Source organism: Pecten maximus, chromosome 19, assembly GCF_902652985.1.
Source record: "Pecten maximus chromosome 19, xPecMax1.1, whole genome shotgun sequence".
Taxonomy (NCBI): Eukaryota; Metazoa; Mollusca; class Bivalvia; order Pectinida; family Pectinidae; genus Pecten; species Pecten maximus.
Genome location: NC_047033.1, coordinates 28753407 through 28778645, shown reverse-complemented (window position 1 = coordinate 28778645; position 25239 = coordinate 28753407). Strand labels below are relative to the sequence as shown.

The 25239-nt window shown below is 36.1% G+C and overlaps 1 protein-coding gene across 3 annotated transcripts in view; it reads right to left on the bottom strand.

Moving 5' to 3' along the window:
• The window catches only part of LOC117317713 (alpha-1,6-mannosylglycoprotein 6-beta-N-acetylglucosaminyltransferase A-like), a 100863-nt gene that overhangs the window by 60441 nt on the left and 15183 nt on the right, over positions 1 to 25239 (bottom strand). For 2 of the 3 annotated variants that reach the window (XM_033872602.1, XM_033872604.1), the window contains exons 2-5: positions 17913 to 17997; positions 14398 to 14581; positions 13530 to 13629; positions 572 to 733 (exon numbers count right to left, since the gene is read on the bottom strand). In XM_033872602.1, coding sequence (XP_033728493.1) covers positions 572 to 733; positions 13530 to 13629; positions 14398 to 14550 — 415 coding nt within the window. In that variant the 5' untranslated portion in view covers positions 14551 to 14581; positions 17913 to 17997. The remainder of the gene's footprint in view (positions 1 to 571; positions 734 to 13529; positions 13630 to 14397; positions 14582 to 17912; positions 17998 to 25239) is intronic. The other variant, XM_033872603.1, reaches the window with a different exon arrangement.

The window sequence follows — 25239 nt, the reverse complement described above, 5'->3', positions numbered from 1 at the left end:
TCAACATCAATTTCAATTTATTTTTTTTTTCTGTTTATTTTTGGACATTCAAAAGTAGGGGATGGGTTTATCTAAGAATACTGGCTTACACGGTGAAAATGTGGGAAAAAAACAGGCTGATCGGGTTATTACTTAGCATGGGCTTGTACGGAGTAAAATAAGCACTATGTTCAATGAAAATGAGGGGAAAAAGGATGGTCGGCTAATTATTCCTAAGTATGGCTTGTACGGAGTAAAATAAGCACTATGTTCAATGAAAATGAGGGGAAAAAGGATGGTCGGCTAATTATTCCTAAGTATGGCTTTATACTGAGTAAAATAAGGCAGTATGTTCAATGAAAAATGAAATATGACCACTTATTGAAAGCAGATCAAGTTTTTAACTGGCTGGCAAACCTAGACATCTTACACAATATTGAAATTTTCTTAAGAGTCTGAAGTTTTTAACCAGCTGACAAGCCTAAACATTTTATTATGACACTGAAATTGTGTTCGATATTTAAGTTTTGATCCTAATCAACCATGCTGTAGATTTCTCCAAGGTTGACCAATGATGACAGGGAATACCTACCCTCGGCTCGTAGCTGATAATTCGAGCGCAATGATTGGCTGTTTGTGGCATTAGATGCTGTGCCATTGGTGGACCCATTGATTGCATTGTTGATTTTTATTTCTAACTTATTGAGTCGTTCCAGCATACTTTCCAGCAGCACAGCCATCGTCTTCTTTAAATCTGTGAAGTACAAAATAGGAACGTTGACATCGTGGAATTAACTAAATAACTGACTCAGTGGTGAGGGCCCTGCAAAGTGTCTATATCTGAACTTAATCCAAGTCATATACTGGCCATAGAATTACTACTTATATACTGGCCATAGAATTACTACTTATATACTGGCCATAGAATAACTACTTATATACTGGCCATAGAATTACTACTTATATACTGGTCATAGACTTACTACTTATATACTGGCCATAGAATTACTACTTATATACTGGCCATAGACTTACTACTAATTATATACTGGCCATAGAATTACTACTTATATACTGGCCATAGAATTACTACTTATATACTGGCCATAGAATTACTACTTATATACTGGCCATAGAATAACTACTTAAATACTGGCCATAGAATAACTACTTATATACTGGCCATAGAATTACTACTTATATACTGGCCATAGAATTACTACTTATATACTGGCCATAGAATTACTACTTATATACTGGCCATAGAATTACTACTTATATTCTGCAAATATACAAATTTCACTATGACCTTGACCTGACATTAATTCCTTTAAAATTTCTATAAATGGCTCCTAAATTTTATAACAGATAGTTTTTTTTCTAGAAAATGACCCATCCATTTAGTAACCCAAAATAATCCCTGCATGTGATAAATAAGAACAGATCAGATTAGACAGGATGTCAGAATACATAACAGTATCAGATTAGACAGGATGTCAGAATACATAACAGTATCGGATTAGACAGGTTCTCAGAATACGTAACAGTATCAGATTAGACAGGTTGTCAGACTACATAACAGTATCAGATTAGACAGGATGTCAGAATACGTAACAGTATCGGATTAGACAGGTTGTCAGAATACATAACAGTATCGGATTAGACAGGATGTCAGAATATGTAACAGTATCGGATTAGACAGGTTGTCAGAATACGTAACAGTATCAGATTAGACAGGTTCTCAGACTATTTAACAGTATCAGATTAGACAGGTTGTCAGAATACATAACAGTATCAGATTAGACAGGATGTCAGAATACGTAACAGTATCAGATTAGACAGGTTCTCAGAATACGTTAACAGTATCAGATTAGACAGGATGTCAGAATACATAACAGTATCAGATTAGACAGGATGTCAGAATACGTAACAGTATCAGATTAGACAGGTTCTCAGAATACATAACAGTATCGGATTAGACAGGATGTCAGAATACGTAACAGTATCGGATTAGACAGGTTGTCAGACTATGTAACAGTATCAGATTAGACAGAATGTCAGAATACGTAACAGTATCGGATTAGAAAGGATGTCAGAATACATAACAGTATCGGATTAGACAGGTTGTCAGACTATGTAACAGTATCAGATTAGACAGGTTGTCAGACTATGTAACAGTATCGGATTAGACAGGATGTCAGAATACATAACAGTATCAGATTAGACAGGTTCTCAGACTATGTAACAGTATCAGATTAGACAGGATGTCAGAATACATAACAGTATCGGATTAGACAGGTTCTCAGACTATGTAACAGTATCAGATTAGACAGGATGTCAGAATACGTAACAGTATCGGATTAGACAGGATGTCAGAATACGTAACAGTATCAGATTAGACAGGTTCTCAGACTATGTAACAGTATCAGATTAGACAGGATGTCAGAATACGTAACAGTATCAGATTAGACAGGTTCTCAGACTATGTAACAGTATCGGATTAGACAGAATGTCAGAATACGTAACAGTATCAGATTAGACAGGATGTCAGAATACATAACAGTATCAGATTAGACAGGATGTCAGAATACATAACAGTATCGGATTAGACAGGATGTCAGACTATGTAACAATATCAGATTAGACAGGATGTCAGAATACGTAACAGTATCAGATTAGACAGGTTGTCAGAATACATAACAGTATCGGATTAGACAGGTTGTCAGAATACGTAACAGTATCAGATTAGACAGGTTGTCAGAATACGTAACAGTATCGGATTAGACAGGATGTCAGAATACGTAACAGTATCAGATTAGACAGGTTGTCAGAATACGTAACAGTATCGAATTAGACAGGATGTCAGAATACGTAACAGTATCGGATTAGACAGGTTCTCAGAATACAAAACAGTATCAGATTAGACAGGTTGTCAGAATACAAAACAGTATCAGATTAGACAGGTTGTCAGAATACGTAACAGTATCGGATTAGACAGGATGTCAGAATACGTAACAGTATCAGATTAGACGGGTTGTCAGAATACGTAACAGTATCGGATTAGACAGGATGTCAGAATACGTAACAGTATCAGATTAGACAGGATGTCAGAATACGTAACAGTATCAGATTAGACAGGATGTCAGAATACATAACAGTATCGGATTAGACAGGTTGTCAGAATACGTAACAGTATCAGATTAGACAGGATGTCAGTATACATAACAGTATCAGATAAGACAGGATGTCAGAATACATAACAGTATCAGATTAGACAGGATGTCAGAATACGTAACAGTATCAGATTAGACAGGTTGTCAGAATACATAACAGTATCAGATTAGACAGGTTGTCAGAATACATAACAGTATCAGATTAGACAGGATGTCAGAATACATAACAGTATCAGATTAGACAGGTTGTCAGAATACGTAACAGTATCGGATTAGACAGGTTGTCAGAATACGTAACAGTATCGGATTAGACAGGATGTCAGAATACATAACAGTATCAGATTAGACAGGATGTCAGAATACGTAACAGTATCGGATTAGACAGGTTGTCAGAATACGTAACAGTATCGGATTAGACAGGATGTCAGAATATGTAACAGTATCAGATTAGACAGGTTGTCAGAATACATAACAGTATCAGATTAGACAGGATGTCAGAATACATAACAGTATCAGATTAGACAGGTTGTCAGAATACGTAACAGTATCGGATTAGACAGGTTGTCAGAATACGTAACAGTATAGGATTAGACAGGATGTCAGAATACGTAACAGTATCAGATTAGACAGGTTGTCAGAATACGTAACAGTATCGGATTAGACAGAATGTCAGAATACGTAACAGTATCAGATTAGACAGGTTGTCAGAATACATAACAGTATCGGATTAGACAGGTTGTCAGAATACGTAACAGTATCGGATTAGACAGGTTGTCAGAATACGTAACGGTATCAGATTAGACAGAATGTCAGAATACGTAACGGTATCAGATTAGACAGGATGTCAGAATACGTAACAGTATCGGATTAGACAGAATGTCAGAATACGTAACAGTATCGGATTAGACAGGTTGTCAGAATACATAACAGTATCAGATTAGACAGGTTGTCAGAATACATAACAGTATCGGATTAGACAGAATGTCAGAATACATAACAGTATCGGATTAGACAGGTTGTCAGAATACATAACAGTATCGGATTAGACAGAATGTCAGAATACGTAACAGTATCGGATTAGACAGGATGTCAGAATACGTAACGGTATCAGATAAGACAGGATGTCAGAATACATAACAGTATCAGATTAGACAGGTTGTCAGAATACATAACAGTATCAGATTAGACAGGATGTCAGAATACATAACAGTATCGGATTAGACAGGATGTCAGAATACGTAACAGTATCAGATTAGACAGGTTGTCAGAATACATAACAGTATCGGATTAGACAGGATGTCAGAATACGTAACAGTATCAGATTAGACAGGTTGTCAGAATACATAACAGTATCGGATTAGACAGGATGTCAGAATACGTAACAGTATCAGATTAGACAGAATGTCAGAATACATAACAGTATCGGATTAGACAGGATGTCAGAATACGTAACAGTATCAGATTAGACAGGTTGTCAGAATACGTAACGGTATCGGATTAGACAGGATGTCAGAATACGTAACAGTATCGGATTAGACAGAATGTCAGAATACGTAACAGTATCGGATTAGACAGGATGTCAGAATACGTAACGGTATCGGATTAGACAGGATGTCAGAATACATAACAGTATCAGATTAGACAGGTTGTCAGAATACATAACGGTATCAGATTAGACAGGATGTCAGAATACGTAACAGTATCGGATTAGACAGGATGTCAGAATACGTAACAGTATCAGATTAGACAGGTTGTCAGAATACGTAACGGTATCGGATTAGACAGGATGTCAGAATACGTAACAGTATCGGATTAGACAGAATGTCAGAATACGTAACAGTATCGGATTAGACAGGATGTCAGAATACGTAACGGTATCGGATTAGACAGGATGTCAGAATACATAACAGTATCAGATTAGACAGGATGTCAGACTAGGTAACAGTATCGGATTAGACAGGATGTCAGAATACGTAACAGTATCAGATTAGACAGGTTGTCAGAATACATAACAGTATCAGATAAGACAGGATGTCAGAATATGTAACGGTATCGGATTAGACAGAATGTCAGAATACGTAACAGTATCGGATTAGACAGGATGTCAGAATACGTAACAGTATCAGATTAGACAGGATGTCAGAATTCATAACAGTATCAGATTAGACAGGATGTCAGAATACGTAACAGTATCGGATTAGACAGGATGTCAGAATACATAACAGTATCAGATTAGACAGGATGTCAGAATACGTAACAGTATCAGATTAGACAGGTTGTCAGAATACATAACAGTATCGGATTAGACAGGTTGTCAGAATACATAACAGTATCAGATTAGACAGGTTGTCAGAATACATAACAGTATCAGATTAGACAGGTTGTCAGAATACATAACAGTATCAGATTAGACAGGATGTCAGAATACATAACAGTATCAGATTAGACAGGTTGTCAGAATACGTAACAGTATCGGATTAGACAGGTTGTCAGAATACGTAACAGTATCGGATTAGACAGGATGTCAGAATACATAACAGTATCAGATTAGACAGGATGTCAGAATACGTAACAGTATCGGATTAGACAGGTTGTCAGAATACGTAACAGTATCGGATTAGACAGGATGTCAGAATATGTAACAGTATCAGATTAGACAGGTTGTCAGAATACATAACAGTATCAGATAAGACAGGATGTCAGAATACATAACAGTATCAGATTAGACAGGTTGTCAGAATACGTAACAGTATCGGATTAGACAGGTTGTCAGAATACGTAACAGTATAGGATTAGACAGGATGTCAGAATACGTAACAGTATCAGATTAGACAGGTTGTCAGAATACGTAACAGTATCGGATTAGACAGAATGTCAGAATACGTAACAGTATCAGATTAGACAGGTTGTCAGAATACATAACAGTATCGGATTAGACAGGTTGTCAGAATACGTAACAGTATCGGATTAGACAGGTTGTCAGAATACGTAACGGTATCAGATTAGACAGAATGTCAGAATACGTAACGGTATCAGATTAGACAGGATGTCAGAATACGTAACAGTATCGGATTAGACAGAATGTCAGAATACGTAACAGTATCGGATTAGACAGGTTGTCAGAATACATAACAGTATCAGATTAGACAGGTTGTCAGAATACATAACAGTATCGGATTAGACAGAATGTCAGAATACATAACAGTATCGGATTAGACAGGTTGTCAGAATACATAACAGTATCGGATTAGACAGAATGTCAGAATACGTAACAGTATCGGATTATACAGGTTGTCAGAATACATAACAGTATCGGATTAGACAGGTTGTCAGAATATGTAACAGTATCGGATTAGACAGGATGTCAGAATACGTAACAGTATCGGATTAGACAGAATGTCAGAATACGTAACAGTATCGGATTAGACAGGTTGTCAGAATACATAACGGTATCGGATTAGACAGGTTCTCAGAATATGTAACAGTATCGGATTAGACAGGATGTCAGAATACGTAACAGTATCGGATTAGACAGGATGTCAGAATACATAACAGTATCAGATTAGACAGGTTGTCAGAATACGTAACAGTATCGGATTAGACAGGTTGTCAGAATACGTAACAGTATCGGATTAGACAGGATGTCAGAATACGTAACAGTATCAGATTAGACAGGTTGTCAGAATACGTAACAGTATCGGATTAGACAGAATGTCAGAATACGTAACAGTATCAGATTAGACAGGTTGTCAGAATACATAACAGTATCGGATTAGACAGGTTGTCAGAATACGTAACAGTATCGGATTAGACAGGTTGTCAGAATACGTAACGGTATCAGATTAGACAGAATGTCAGAATACGTAACGGTATCAGATTAGACAGGATGTCAGAATACGTAACAGTATCGGATTAGACAGAATGTCAGAATACGTAACAGTATCGGATTAGACAGGTTGTCAGAATACATAACAGTATCAGATTAGACAGGTTGTCAGAATACATAACAGTATCGGATTAGACAGAATGTCAGAATACATAACAGTATCGGATTAGACAGGTTGTCAGAATACGTAACAGTATCAGATTAGACAGGATGTCAGAATACGTAACGGTATCGGATTAGACAGGATGTCAGACTATGTAACAGTATCGGATTAGACAGAATGTCAGAATACGTAACAGTATCAGATTAGACAGGTTGTCAGAATACATAACAGTATCGGATTAGACAGGTTGTCAGAATACGTAACAGTATCGGATTAGACAGGTTGTCAGAATACGTAACGGTATCAGATTAGACAGAATGTCAGAATACGTAACGGTATCAGATTAGACAGGATGTCAGAATACGTAACAGTATCGGATTAGACAGAATGTCAGAATACGTAACAGTATCGGATTAGACAGGTTGTCAGAATACATAACAGTATCAGATTAGACAGGTTGTCAGAATACATAACAGTATCGGATTAGACAGAATGTCAGAATACATAACAGTATCGGATTAGACAGGTTGTCAGAATACGTAACAGTATCAGATTAGACAGGATGTCAGAATACGTAACAGTATCAGATTAGACAGGATGTCAGAATACATAACAGTATCAGATTAGACAGGTTGTCAGAATACATAACAGTATCGGATTAGACAGAATGTCAGAATACGTAACAGTATCGGATTATACAGGTTGTCAGAATACATAACAGTATCGGATTAGACAGGTTGTCAGAATATGTAACAGTATCGGATTAGACAGGATGTCAGAATACGTAACAGTATCAGATTAGACAGAATGTCAGAATACATAACAGTATCAGATTAGACAGGATGTCAGAATACGTAACAGTATCAGATTAGACAGGTTGTCAGAATACATAACAGTATCAGATTAGACAGGTTGTCAGAATACATAACAGTATCGGATTAGACAGGTTGTCAGAATACGTAACAGTATCAGATTAGACAGGATGTCAGAATACGTAACAGTATCAGATTAGACAGGATGTCAGAATACGTAACAGTATCAGATTAGACAGGATGTCAGAATACGTAACAGTATCAGATTAGACAGGATGTCAGAATACATAACAGTATCAGATTAGACAGGATGTCAGAATACGTAACAGATCGGATTAGACAGGATGTCAGAATACGTAACGGTATCGGATTAGACAGGATGTCAGAATACGTAACGGTATCGGATTAGACAGGTTGTCAGAATACGTACATGTAACAGTATCAGATAAGACCGGATGTCAGAATACGTAACGGTATCGGATTAGACAGGATGTCAGACTATGTAACAGTATCAGATTAGACAGGTTGTCAGAATACATAACAGTATCAGATTAGACAGGTTGTCAGAATACGTAACAGTATCAGATTAGACAGGTTGTCAGAATACATAACAGTATCGGATTAGACAGGATGTCAGAATACATAACAGTATCAGATTAGACAGGTTGTCAGAATACGTAACAGTATCAGATTAGACAGGATGTCAGTATACATAACAGTATCGGATTAGACAGGATGTCAGAATACGTAACAGTATCGGATTAGACAGGATGTCAGAATACGTAACAGTATCGGATTAGACAGGATGTCAGAATACGTAACAGTATCAGATTAGACAGGATGTCAGAATACGTAACAGTATAGGATTAGACAGGATGTCAGAATACGTAACAGATCGGATTAGACAGGTTGTCAGAATACATAACAGTATCGGATTAGACAGGTTGTCAGAATACATAACAGTATCAGATTAGACAGGTTGTCAGAATACATAACAGTATCAGATTAGACAGGTTGTCAGAATACATAACAGTATCAGATTAGACAGGATGTCAGAATACATAACAGTATCAGATTAGACAGGTTGTCAGAATACGTAACAGTATCGGATTAGACAGGTTGTCAGAATACGTAACAGTATCGGATTAGACAGGATGTCAGAATACATAACAGTATCAGATTAGACAGGATGTCAGAATACGTAACAGTATCGGATTAGACAGGTTGTCAGAATACGTAACAGTATCGGATTAGACAGGATGTCAGAATATGTAACAGTATCAGATTAGACAGGTTGTCAGAATACATAACAGTATCAGATTAGACAGGATGTCAGAATACATAACAGTATCAGATTAGACAGGTTGTCAGAATACGTAACAGTATCGGATTAGACAGGTTGTCAGAATACGTAACAGTATAGGATTAGACAGGATGTCAGAATACGTAACAGTATCAGATTAGACAGGTTGTCAGAATACGTAACAGTATCGGATTAGACAGAATGTCAGAATACGTAACAGTATCAGATTAGACAGGTTGTCAGAATACATAACAGTATCGGATTAGACAGGTTGTCAGAATACGTAACAGTATCGGATTAGACAGGTTGTCAGAATACGTAACCGTATCAGATTAGACAGAATGTCAGAATACGTAACGGTATCAGATTAGACAGGATGTCAGAATACGTAACAGTATCGGATTAGACAGAATGTCAGAATACGTAACAGTATCGGATTAGACAGGTTGTCAGAATACATAACAGTATCAGATTAGACAGGTTGTCAGAATACATAACAGTATCGGATTAGACAGAATGTCAGAATACATAACAGTATCGGATTAGACAGGTTGTCAGAATACATAACAGTATCGGATTAGACAGAATGTCAGAATACGTAACAGTATCGGATTATACAGGTTGTCAGAATACATAACAGTATCGGATTAGACAGGTTGTCAGAATATGTAACAGTATCGGATTAGACAGGATGTCAGAATACGTAACAGTATCGGATTAGACAGAATGTCAGAATACGTAACAGTATCGGATTAGACAGGTTGTCAGAATACATAACAGTATCGGATTAGACAGGTTCTCAGACTATGTAACAGTATCGGATTAGACAGGATGTCAGAATACGTAACAGTATCGGATTAGACAGGATGTCAGAATACATAACAGTATCAGATTAGACAGGTTGTCAGAATACGTAACAGTATCGGATTAGACAGGTTGTCAGAATACGTAACAGTATCGGATTAGACAGGATGTCAGAATACGTAACAGTATCAGATTAGACAGGTTGTCAGAATACGTAACAGTATCGGATTAGACAGAATGTCAGAATACGTAACAGTATCAGATTAGACAGGTTGTCAGAATACATAACAGTATCGGATTAGACAGGTTGTCAGAATACGTAACAGTATCGGATTAGACAGGTTGTCAGAATACGTAACGGTATCAGATTAGACAGAATGTCAGAATACGTAACGGTATCAGATTAGACAGGATGTCAGAATACGTAACAGTATCGGATTAGACAGAATGTCAGAATACGTAACAGTATCGGATTAGACAGGTTGTCAGAATACATAACAGTATCAGATTAGACAGGTTGTCAGAATACATAACAGTATCGGATTAGACAGAATGTCAGAATACATAACAGTATCGGATTAGACAGGTTGTCAGAATACATAACAGTATCGGATTAGACAGAATGTCAGAATACGTAACAGTATCGGATTATACAGGTTGTCAGAATACATAACAGTATCGGATTAGACAGGTTGTCAGAATATGTAACAGTATCGGATTAGACAGGATGTCAGAATACGTAACAGTATCGGATTAGACAGGATGTCAGACTATGTAACAGTATCAGATTAGACAGGATGTCAGAATACATAACAGTATCGGATTAGACAGGATGTCAGAATACGTAACAGTATCGGATTAGACAGAATGTCAGAATACGTAACAGTATCAGATTAGACAGAATGTCAGAATACATAACAGTATCAGATTAGACAGGATGTCAGAATACGTAACAGTATCAGATTAGACAGGTTGTCAGAATACGTAACAGTATCAGATTAGACAGGATGTCAGAATACATAACGGTATCGGATTAGACAGAATGTCAGAATACGTAACGGTATCAGATTAGACAGGATGTCAGAATACGTACATGTAACAGTATCAGATAAGACCGGATGTCAGAATACGTAACGGTATCGGATTAGACAGGATGTCAGACTATGTAACAGTATCAGATTAGACAGGTTGTCAGAATACATAACAGTATCAGATTAGACAGGTTGTCAGAATACGTAACAGTATCAGATTAGACAGGTTGTCAGAATACATAACAGTATCGGATTAGACAGGATGTCAGAATACATAACAGTATCAGATTAGACAGGTTGTCAGAATACGTAACAGTATCAGATTAGACAGGATGTCAGTATACGTAACAGTATCGGATTAGACAGGATGTCAGAATACGTAACAGTATCGGATTAGACAGGATGTCAGAATACGTAACAGTATCGGATTAGACAGGATGTCAGAATACGTAACAGTATCAGATTAGACAGGATGTCAGAATACGTAACAGTATCAGATTAGACAGGTTGTCAGAATACGTAACAGTATCAGATTAGACAGGTTGTCAGAATACATAACAGTATCAGATTAGACAGGTTGTCAGAATACGTAACAGTATCGGATTAGACAGGATGTCAGAATACATAACAGTATCAGATTAGACAGAATGTCAGAATACGTAACGGTATCGGATTAGACAGGTTGTCAGAATACATAACAGTATCAGATTAGACAGGTTGTCAGAATACGTAACAGTATCAGATTAGACAGGATGTCAGAATACATAACAGTATCAGATTAGACAGGTTGTCAGAATACATAACAGTATCAGATTAGACAGGTTGTCAGAATACATAACAGTATCAGATTAGACAGGTTGTCAGACTATGTAACAGTATCGGATTAGACAGGTTCTCAGACTATGTAACAGTATCGGATTAGACAGGATGTCAGAATACGTAACAGTATCAGATTAGACAGGTTCTCAGACTATGTAACAGTATCGGATTAGACAGGATGTCAGAATACATAACAGTATCGGATTAGACAGAATGTCAGAATACGTAACAGTATCAGATTAGACAGGTTCTCAGAATACATAACAGTATCGGATTAGACAGGATGTCAGAATACATAACAGTATCGGATTAGACAGGATGTCAGACTAGGTAACAGTATCAGATTAGACAGGTTGTCAGAATACGTAACGGTATCAGATTAGACAGGTTCTCAGAATACATAACAGTATCGGATTAGACAGGATGTCAGAATACGTAACAGTATCGGATTAGACAGGATGTCAGAATACATAACAGTATCAGATTAGACAGGTTGTCAGAATACGTAACAGTATCGGATTAGACAGGTTGTCAGAATACGTAACGGTATCGGATTAGACAGGTTGTCAGAATACGTAACGGTATCGGATTAGACAGGTTGTCAGAATACATAACAGTATCAGATTAGACAGGTTGTCAGAATACATAACAGTATCAGATTAGACAGGTTGTCAGAATACATAACAGTATCAGATTAGACAGGTTGTCAGAATACGTAACAGTATCGGATTAGACAGGTTGTCAGAATACGTAACGGTATCAGATTAGACAGGTTGTCAGAATACGTAACGGTATCGGATTAGACAGGTTGTCAGAATACATAACAGTATCAGATTAGACAGGATGTCAGAATACATAACAGTATCAGATTAGACAGGATGTCAGAATACGTAACAGTATCAGATTAGACAGGTTGTCAGACTATGTAACAGTATCAGATTAGACAGGTTGTCAGAATACGTAACAGTATCGGATTAGACAGGTTGTCAGACTATGTAACAGTATCAGATTAGACAGGTTGTCAGAATACATAACAGTATCGGATTAGACAGGTTGTCAGAATACATAACAGTATCAGATTAGACAGGTTGTCAGAATACATAACACTATCGGATTAGACAGAATGTCAGAATACGTAACAGTATCGGATTAGACAGAATGTCAGAATAAAGAGAGCTACAAAATGTGGTCAAGTGTGACCTTTAACCTTGACCATTATGACCATCAAAATATAATCAGATGTGGATCTTGATATGATGCTATGGTGTGAATATAAACAAAACCTGTGACCCGTGTCACAAGACAATATATACACAACTGTACCATGGACAGATGGACAGACATATACACATACAAACAACACAAAGGGACAGACCTATACACATACAAACAACACACAGGGTCAGATGGACAGACATATACACATACAAACAACACAAAGGGACAGACCTATACCCATACAAACAACACACAGACAAAGTAATTACTATAAACCCCTTACTAAAGTGGTAGGTTAGGGGTGGGATGTCAGTAATGACTGAATGGTAGGATATATATTTAACAACAAGATTTCATTAGGCAAAGACAAGTTTGAATTTTCTCTCACGAGTACACTTTACCATAGGCTGTGAAGCGACCTGCATAGGGGCCGTCCACGATGTCGGAATTCTCCCGGGCGAGTGCTCGCACATAATTTTCACTCAATTGGATTATTTCATTCTGGAAATAAAAAATAATTCTATTGCTGTTACGTCATAAAATATATCTCTGAAAGTATAATCATGTTTCCTTAATCTTTACCCATCATCTGGCAGTAACAACCCTTAGGTATATACCCCTATCACAGAAGCTGTGGACAACTGTCTGGCTATGGTACCTTGCTAGCAATGTAATCCTAATGAACTACATCACCCAAAGGTTAAATTAAGCTTTTCTAACCTTGACCTAATAGAACCATTCTGACCTTAAGCTTGATGTCAATAAATATTTCTAACCCTGACAGCATTAAACATTTCCGACCTTGATCTCATTATTAAACATTTATGACCTTGACCTCTTTAAACATGTATGACCTTGACCCCGTTAAACATTTTCAGCCTTGACCCAATCAAACATTTATGACCTTGACCTCTTTAAATATTTATGACCTTGACCCCCTAAAACATTTCTTGCCTTGACCCAGTGAAATATGTCTGGCCTTGATCTCAAATACTTTACCTTATTACATTTCTGACCTTGATCTCATTATCGAACATTTTTGACCTTGACCTCTTTAAATATTTATGACCTTGACCCCATAAAATATTTTTGGCCTTGATCTCAAACACTTCTGACCTTGATCTCATTATGAAACATTTCTGGCCTTGACCCCATTCAATATTTCTGGCCTAGATCTCAAGTATTTTTGGCCTTTACCTTCTGACCTTGATCTCATTATCAAACATTTCTGACCTTGAGCCCATTAAATATTTCTGGCAATGACCTTACCTTTAAGATTTCACTTTCCTTTTCCGTCCCAGCTGATGCTGTAGACATCCGGTAAAGTGTGACACACCAGAAAAAGAAAAGTAGACATGCCAGTAAAAGGAGCTGTCGACTGTTTGGCATACGGCCGCACATCCGCCATAGTGTCACTGCCATGGTAACTCCCCTACGTCTGCTCCATCCTCATCTGACAATAAAAACATCTCATTCTTCATCTCAAATTAACAGATTCATACTATATAGCTTCAGACAATCAGAAATATTAATTGTTTGCATATCAAATTAATTATCAAGTATCATCTATTCGGAAATCATATAGCAACGTATAATCTTAAACAAGAGGCCCATGGGGCCTGTATCGCTCACCTGGTTGGATTAGGCCAAGTGTCAAAATAATGTTCATATTCAATTTGTTTAATTTGTTAATCTCTAACAGCGCTATATATGGTTAAAGTGTGGGAATCCGAACTGCTTTAAAGATTAATGAAGTCCAGACTCCTTAAGGTCTGAGAGACCTCAAGAATTGCTTTTAGAACATGCATCAATCACTTTATGACTAGTAGCGATTTAAAGGAATTACCTCTATTTCCCCTATTGGGCCCCGCTTTTTTGCCCCCTCGAGGGTCAGAGTCACCATTTATGCAAAATCTGTTTCCCTTCCCCAAAGGATGTTTCTGACCAAATTGGGTTCAAATCCATTCATAACTTCATGACTAGTAGCGATTCAAAGGAATTACCTCTATTTCCCCTATTTGGCCCCACCCCATTGGTCCCTCCGGGGTCAGAGTCACCATTTATGCAAAATCTGTTCCCCTTCCACCAAGGATGTTTCTGACCAAATTGGGTTCAAATCCATTCATAACTTTATGACTAGTAGCGATTTAAAGGAATTACCTCTATTTCCCCTATTGGGCCCCGCCCTTTTGGCCCCTCGGGGGTCAGAGTCACCATTTATGCAAAATCTGTTCCCCTTCCACCTAAGGATGTTTCTGACCAAATTGGGTTCAAATCCATTCATAACTTTATGACTAGTAGCGATTTAAAGGAATTACCTCTATTTCCCCTATTGGGCCCCGCCCTTTTGGCCCCTCGGGGGTCAGAGTCACCATTTATGCAAAATCTGTTTTCCCTTCCCCCAAAGATGATTCTGACCAAATTAGGTTCAAATCCATTCACAACTTTATGACTAGTAGCGATTTAAAGGAATTACCTCTATTTTTTTTTTTTTAGATTTCAAAAATATTTTATTGTAAATACATTTTAACAAAGTACATTAATTACAGTCATTAAATGAGTATTTACAAAAGAATCAGACAACAGGTTATGCCTATATCAGTCTTCTTCTATTCCGGTAGATATGTACATTTTTAACTATAACCTAATTCAGCTTTCACACACACGCACACCCACTTACCACTTACACACTTTTATATGTAATTCCCATTGAGAATATTGCTGATATACAATTAACATATTTTTCATTATTAATATACAAATATCATATTACATTGTATATCATATATATACGTGTATTTTTTCACGAGTAAGTACAGAAACGCTTTGATAATCTTATATAAGAATCAACATTTATAAGGATGGTATTATTTAAATGGTCAGAACCATTATTGATACCATATAATAGGCAGTGCAAATCTAAGTAGCCTAATAAGTCATGATCATGAATACTAAAAATGTAATGTCTAATATTATCATACAAAGGATATTGAAAGAAACAATGATTAAGATCTTCCCTAGGTGCACCACAATTACAAGAAGTAATCTTGAAATTTATCAAAATTAAGATCACTTTTAGAATTTCTTAATTGACATAAAATGATATTAAGTTTTCTCGGAACACAATTGATAAACGTATTAGAGACAGCTAGGTGTATTAGGTATTTTTATAAGCTTCTTTTTAAATGTTGAACTTGACATAAAGTCTCGTAAAGAGGGACCAAGTTCATTCCATTTAACCATTGTAGAAGGAAAGAAGCTGTTCATATAATTAGTACGTAGTTCGTGACAGCGGTATATTAAAAACTCTATTATTTCTGAAATTATAAGTATTATTTACATTTATAAAAGGTTGGATAATGTTAGTAAGATAATTTGGTGTGTAATTATTAAGAATTTTGTTTAAACCAATTATCAATCCAATTAAATAAAGGATGTTAGAATTTAAATATTTTATTGTATTGATAATTGGTTTAAACATATTTATTTGCCTTTAAATGGTTCATAAGTATAGTGACAAATAGGTTTTGGGCACAAGTTCTAAAACTTATCGAGGCCCTCTCCTGAACATACATCAAACGTTTACAGTGTATCAAGACTGCATATTAGCTATAAATAAATTTGTAAATACTTTACAGTGAATTACAATTACAATTACAATTACAATTGGACCTTGTTATCTGGTTCTACTGTACACACAAACCAAAGTGTCCAGACTAACAAGGTTCTACTGTACACACAAACCAGTGTCCAGGCTAACAAATAGGTTCTACTGTACACACAAACCAAAGTGTCCAGACTAACAAGGTTCTACTGTACACACAAACCAAAGTATCCAGACTAACAAGGTTCTACTGTACACACAAACCAAAGCGTCCAGACTAACAAGGTTCTACTGTACAGACAAACCAAAGCGTCCAGACTAACAAGGTTCTATATACACACAAACCAAAGTGTCCAGACTAACAAGGTTCTACTGTACACACAAACCAAAGTGTCCAGACTAACAAGGTTCTACTGTACACACAAACCAAAGTGTCCAGAGTAACAAGGTTCTACTGTACATACAAACCAAAATGTCCAGACTAACAAGGTTCTACTGTACACACAAACCAAAATGTCCAGACTAATAAGGTTCTACTGTACACACAAACCAAAGTGTCCAGACTAATAAGGTTCTACTGTACACACAAACCAAAGTGTCCAGACTAACAAGGTTCTACTGTACACACAAACCAAAGTGTCCAGACTAACAAGGTTCTACTGTACACACAAACCAAAGTGTCCAGACTAACAAGGTTCTACTGTACACACAAACCAAAGTGTCCAGACTAACAAGGTTCTACTGTAAACACAAACCAAAATGTCCAGACTAATAAGGTTCTACTGTACACACAAACCAAAGTGTCCAGACTTACAAGGTTCTACTGTACACACAAACCAAAGTGTCCAGACTAACAAGGTTCTACTGTACACACAAACCAAAGTGTCCAGACTAACAAGGTTCTACTGAACACACAAACCAAAGTGTCACAGAGTCTTTTTCACTAGATTTAGATATGAAACCTTTTTGCCTCAATTTGGGAAGAGATTTGGTGAATTGGGAAAGATTTCAGGCAGGAACTGGAAACTTTAGAACTTTGCTAAAATGTAAAATAAGTTGGGAATGGGGCCCATATTATTACAATCCTCCCAAACAAGCACCCAGAAAAAGCCCATTTCATGTTTCAGTTTCACAGGAGATTTTAAAATGTCGATTAGAGAGGCAACTTAAATTTCATCACCTTAGAAGGAGCGGGGACACAATAGCTGGTCAGTTGTCGTTACTCCGGTGCTATTCATCTGCAACTACACAGACCGCCATCTTACCTGGAAAACAAAGGCATATCATACAGTATTCCGGACTTAAAAATGTGGACGACTGTAGTTAATTTGATAGATATTTATTTAATGTGGACGACTGTAGTTAATTTGACAGATATTTATTTAATGTGGACGACTGTAGTTAATTTGATAGATATTTATTTAATGTGGACGACTGTAGTTAATTTGATAGATATTTATTTAATGTGGACGACTGTAGTTAATTTGATAGATATTTATTTTGAAACATATGTTAACACAGTGCAAGTACATGTATATCAAGCAGGAGCCACATAATAATCTACCATTGTTTATATGAAACTGTAACGAAAGAAATGCGACTTCTACTTGATTTTCAAGTATGATATCTTGGTAATTAATTAACTTATAACGGGCGGTATATAACATGTAACATTTCGATAATTTTCCATTATAACGGGCCAAATATAATGAGTAACATTTGAATATCTTTCTATCATAACTGGTCGTTTATAACATGTAATGACTTACACTACTGTCCGATTGACAGTTACAAACCAATTAAAAAGCCATCACAATTTACAATTTTAGTAGAACTTCGGCCAAGGAAGGTTTCCGCAAAATTTCATCAACAAGAGATCCCAGAGGGATCTTGGCGCCCACCATTGAATGATCTTTATAGGTTCCATGTCAGATTGATCTTTTCTCTACTTTTCCCTTCCTCTAAGTCTTACTAATCTGTGTAAATTCAGAAACAGCCCTCTAGTGCTTTTCAAACAACGGTAACCTATACATAAAATTTAAGATTTAGCGATAATGGCTGTCTGTTATTTTCGGATTGGTCCCAAAATGCAACACCAGGGACCAAGGGGAACCTACATATGAAATTTCAGAAAGATCCCTTCAGTACCTTCTGTAAAATAGCGATAACAAACTTCAATTGTCAAAATACAAGATGACTGCCTGTCGGGCAGGTTGTTTTCTGACTGGTCTCAAAATCCAATATGCATAACTAGGCACAGAGGGCAACCTACAAATGAAATTTCAGAAAGATCCCTTCAGCGATTTCTGATAAATAGCGATAACAAACTTCAATTGTCAAAATCTAAGATGGCTGCCTGTCGACCAGGTTGTTTTCCGATAGGTCTCAAAATGTAATATGCATAACCAGGCACCAAGGGGAACCTATTTATGAAATTTGAGAAAGATCCTTTCACTACTTTCAGAGAAATAGCGATAACAAACTTCAATTGTCAAAATCCAAGATGGCTGCCTGTCGGCCATGTTGTTTTCCGATTGGTCTCAAAATGCAATATGCATACCTAGGCACCAAGGGGAACCCACATATGAAATTTGAGAAAGATCCCTTCAGTACTTTCTCAGAAATAGCGATAACAAACTTCAATTATCAAAATCCAAGATGGCTGCCTGTCGGCCATGTTGTTTTCCGATTGGTGTCAAAATGCAATATGCATAACTAGGCACCAAGGGGAATCTACATATGAAGTTTGAGAAAGATCCCTTCAGTACTTTCTCAGAAATAGCGATAACAAACTTCAATTATCAAAATCCAAGATGGCTGCCTGTCGGCCATGTTGTTTTCCGATTGGTCTCAAAATGCAATATGCATAACTAAGTACCAAGGGGAGCATACATATGAAATCTGAGAAAGATCCCTTCAGTACTTTCTCAGAAATAGTGATAACAAACTTCAATTATCAAAATCCAAGATGGCTGCCTGTCGGCCATGTTGTTTTCCGATCGGTCTCAAAATGCAATATGCATAACTAGGCACCAAGTGGAACCTACATATGAAATTTGAGAAAGATCCCTTCAGTACTTTCTCAGAAATAGCGATAACAAACTTCAATTATCAAAATCCAAGATGGCTGCCTGTCGGCCATGTTGTTTTCTGATTGGTCTCAAAATGCAATATGCATAACTAGGCACCAAGGGGAGCCTACAAATGAAATTTGAGAAAGATCCCTTCTGTACTTTCTAAGAAATAGCGATAACAAACTTCAATTGTCAAAATCCAAGATGGCTGCCTGTCGGCCATGTTGTTATCCGATTGGTCTCAAAATGCAATATGCATAACTAGGGACCAAGGGGAACCCACATATGAAATTTGAGAAAGATCCCTTCAGTACTTTCGGAGGATTAGCGATAACAAGAATTGTTTACGGACGGACGGACGGAGGGACGGACCACGGACCACGGACGCAGGGCGATTTGAATAGCCCACCATCTGATGATGGTGGGCTAAAAATAGTTCAGGAGTTTTTGAGAAGTTGAAAATGTGAAATGTTAACTAACAGTCGATGGACAATGACTGACGGATGACGCACAACGACAAAGGCGAATCGGAAAAAGTCACAGAGCTTCACTCAGGTGACCAAAAAATCTTTTAAGAGATTAGCATTAATTGTAATGGCCATTACGTATACCTTTTTACAGAAACAAAAGTGTAACGGCCATTATACACGTTTACATCATAGGACAGAAATACAGCCGACTGGTTTGTGTCATTTGAAACCAGGGACGGAGGTGGTTAAATTGAAGGACACTTGTGACAGCAGTTTACAGCACTGGTGACATACAATGTAGTCACTGAATTCGAAGGAACGGGAATCTTTCTAGGAAAATAAGATAAATGTTTATTCAAATATTGTTATGAAAACTTTAGACTATGAGGTGCAAGAAGATGTAGATTTACCGGCTGTTACACCAGATGGTTCAATAACTCTTCAAACTACTAGTGTGAAACAAATGATACTTTTCTGGACAAAAAAAATGGACAATGTGGACTCAAAGAAAGAGAAAGGATCTCCAACAGGGAATCACAATGATTTGTCTGTCTGCAAATCATGAGGATCATGGTGAAGGTTTGCCAATTACAGAAAAAAAAAGAAATGCCATCATATAATGAGAAACTAACTCTGTGGCATCTGTGGATGATGATGATCTTGAAAACATTTTTGCTGTTATCCGACTGGGTTGATTTGGATGTGAATTTGCAAATACTTTAGAAAAATATTATTTGATCAGATTATAATCAAAACTGAATACAAACCCAATAAAGTATAACTAATAACAGCGTTGACCTGCAGACACCCCGTCATTTTCACCGCCTTGTTTACATTACCTCCGTAGGGAGCGGTCATTATTCAAAGCAAAAATGGAGGTAAATTGACATTTTCCAATTATTTTAATCATTGCATTGGGCTTAGTCTTAGTTTAGGATATTGTTTGTCTATAAAATGGCAGCCTGGAAACTATATTTCACCAACAAAATTAAAGAAGTAATATGGGTGACCGTGCGAAATTACGTTCCCAATCGTCTTCAAACCCAGCAATAAACACAAGTTAACGACAGCTCCCTTGTGCGGTGATACGTGTGCGCATATCAGGTCACACACTTGCATGCTACGAAGCATTTGCACATCTGTTGTTCTTATGTTTACTATTGGCAATATTTTTATGGATTATTAAACAGTTCTGATATAACATGAATTTGAGTTCTGATATAACATGAATTTGAGTTCTGATATAACATGAATTTGAGTTCCGATATAACATGAATTTGAGTTCCGATATAACATGAATTTGAGTATGTGATATAACATGAATTTGAGTATGTGATATAACATGAATTTGAGTTCCGATATAACATGAATTTGAGTTCTGATATAACATGAATTTGAGTTCTGATATAACATGAATTTGAGTTCTGATATAACATGAATTTGAGTTCCGATATAACATGAATTTGAGTATGTGATATAACATGAATTTGAGTATGTGATATAACATGAATTTGAGTTCCGATATAACATGAATTTGAGTTCTGATATAACATGAATTTGAGTTCTGATATAACATGAATTTGAGTTCTGATATAACATGAATTTGAGTATGTGCTTCGGTGAAAGTTTTAAACTCCTGAATTTATTTTTAATCTGAAGTTATATGTTAAATATTCCTTACCAAGGAAATAAATTTTCTGACTTGTCAAATTTTCGTAATATTTGATAAAGCTAAAATGGAGGTTAATATACTATTCATATTATCAAAAACATCAGTTGACATGTTTTAACTTAATAATTAGGGGACAGTTTATGTATATATGTAAACAGTATCCTATTTCAGTTATTACTTGCAATTTTTCTGTATTATAACTGAAAGTATTCATTATTTATCAGAATGGATTCTGATCATATTGATGATACATACGTAGCGCATTAATATTGGATGCTTTCAAAGGGTCAGATACCTAAATCAGTACTAGTATATATTGACAACAAAATTGAAAATGCAAATGGAGCTGTTTATCCCTACCAAATTTAAATCCATCCAAGTCGGAGAAATGCGATAGTGACCAACAATCGAATAAATATGCTTGAGTTCCTTTTATACCTCGTCATAAAGTGTACTGTCGGTCTTTTCGTTACAGACTGCAGTTAACTATACCATAGGGCTGATGAAATTTTAAACAGATACAAATAGACACACAGGAAGATAGTATACATGTAGCTATATAGGTATAACAGTTATTAGTTACTGAAATTGTTGTTGAAAGCATTTCACAAAATATTGAGACATGATCATGAATACAAAATATACATTTGGAAATTAATTAATTTTAATCGATCATCGATCGGTTACAGACAAGTGATGATTGATCACAAAAATTCAACCGATTCCCAACACTATAAGAAATTGTAAACATATAACAAATATACATTTATTGGTCAACTAGGGACGTACAGATATATGTCCCTGGTAGACATTTTTCAGAATCCATTTCACTAAGAGATAATTTTCTTAAAGGCTCAAAATGATATGGCTGGTTTCCATCTTGTTGTCGGCAATATTCCCCAAAGTCATCAACTTCAGGAATCGTGTCCAGATCACATTAAGACATGTCTATGTTGCTACTGTTCACACTGTCATCTATACTGCTGGCCACCATTATAGTTACTCCGTTAAACCTGTGACGTCATAGACTGAAGAGTTCATAATCAGTGTAACTGACAGATATGCTGACTAGAAGTCAACTGACAGGTGCAAATTGCGTACTTCGATGTGCGATATCTCGGTAGCAGTCAATCAATTTTGATGCGGTTTGTGACATTTTTCTTTGGTGGTTACATGAAATAACATATTTAAATATCGTTTTTTTTCGTTCTGGGTACACTTTAATTCTTGGGCTTCTAATATCTATTGATGTTGAAGCACAATTCTCAGACTTCTAATATCTATCAATTATATAATATAACGTCATAGACAAATTCTCCGACTTCTAATATCTATCAATTATATAATATTACGTCATAGACAAATTCTCTGACTTCTAATATCTATCAATTATATAATATGACGTCATAGACAAATTCTGACTTCTAATATCTATCAATTATATAATATTACGTCATAGACAAATTCTCTGACTTCTAATATCTATCAATTATATAATATTACGTCATAGACAAATTCTCTGACTTCTAATATCTATCAGTTATATAATATAACGTCATAGACAAATTCTCTGACTTCTAATATCTATCAATTATATAATATTACATCATAGACAAATTCTCTGACTTCTAATTAATATCGATTTATGTACTATCTGATTTTCATTCTCCATCAATAAATTCATCTTCCTCCTATAGTTACACCAACTTGTTTTAACTGAATTTTTAAGCACACCGATCATGAAATTTGCATATATTTTGCTCCTTAAATCAACCCCAGCTACGTTTATCAATGAATATATATATCGTACTTGTACTAAATTTCCCTTCCTACTCTTGACTGTACAAACACCATCCTAAATCATAGCAACTTTATCTATATACATACAATGTAAAGTTTGATATACATTAAATCTATATATACAAACCCTATACACTTACATATCCTTCCTGATTCAACACACACACCAGTGTTTGTTTCAATGGCAAGTTTATTACAGATCTATATCCCCGGGCACAATCCTAGAGATAGGGGGTCCACTTAAAAAGACTTTAGAAGTTTCTAGTTCGAGCCATGACCATCTCTTAAGCAGGATATTTTAAAATCTGTTGACAACACCACATGAAAACATGCTGTCGTAACTTTTAATACGCGAAGTTTCTAGTTCGAGCTATGGCCATCTCTTAAGCAGGATATTTTAAAATCTGTTGACAACACCACATGAAAACATGCTGTCATAACTTTTAATACGCGAAGTTTCTAGTTCGAGCTATGGTCATCTCTTAAGCAGGCTATTTTAAAATCTGTTGACAACACCACATGAAAACATGCTGTCGTAACTTTTAATACGCGAAGTTTCTAGTTCGAGCTATGGCCATCTCTTAAGCAGGATATTTTAAAATCTGTTGACAACACCACATGAAAACATGCTGTCATAACTTTTAACATGGGAGGAAATACAGTCAAACCTATGTGTCACCTTCAGTAAGTGGCCACCTCCGGGGAACCGTTATGCGGCAAGTCTGTGATCCGCTCGATCGAAAATACTATACTAAATAGTATACTAAACCTTAAATAATTATATAAGTGGTCATCTGTCTAACGCGGCCGGTTGTCACAGAAATCTGGCCATTGTAGATATTTTATATATTTTAGACTTATATAGGGTAATCCTGTTGTCTGATCCTATTATTTCATATATATAAATATTTAAAATAAAACTTAACAAATGATAATAATATACATAAATAATATTTAAATTTCTAATATAATTAGGTTTATTGATTGTATGTATATTGAACATGTATTTGTATATATTTGGAATAATAAAATAATTTTTGAATTGAATTGAATAGATATCTCTCATCCCATGTCGAGAGGTCATTGTGTCCGGAGGTAGACAGCCGGATGATCATATGACCAGATTTTATTATTGAACACCACATGATTTGTTTCCGATAATCTTCACACTCGGACCCTTCACACTAGTGGAGTATACACAGGAATAAGCATTATCATGCAACCTAGTCTCAACAGTAACAAACTTAATATGAAATGTAGCAAACAAACTACAATTGGAGATTTTTTTTCAGAAGCAATATTTTTTTTTTTTTTTTTTTTTGCATTTTCTGGTGAAATAAGTTTCAATGCACGCGCAGCTATATATACCTATCTTAGCTGCCAGTTTCTATCAGTTCGTTGGGTGACCGCTAATACAGGCTCAACTGTATACAGTACCTTTGTTTTGTGCAAAATTGGAGATAAAGGGAGGGGTCAATAGACTTGTGAGAT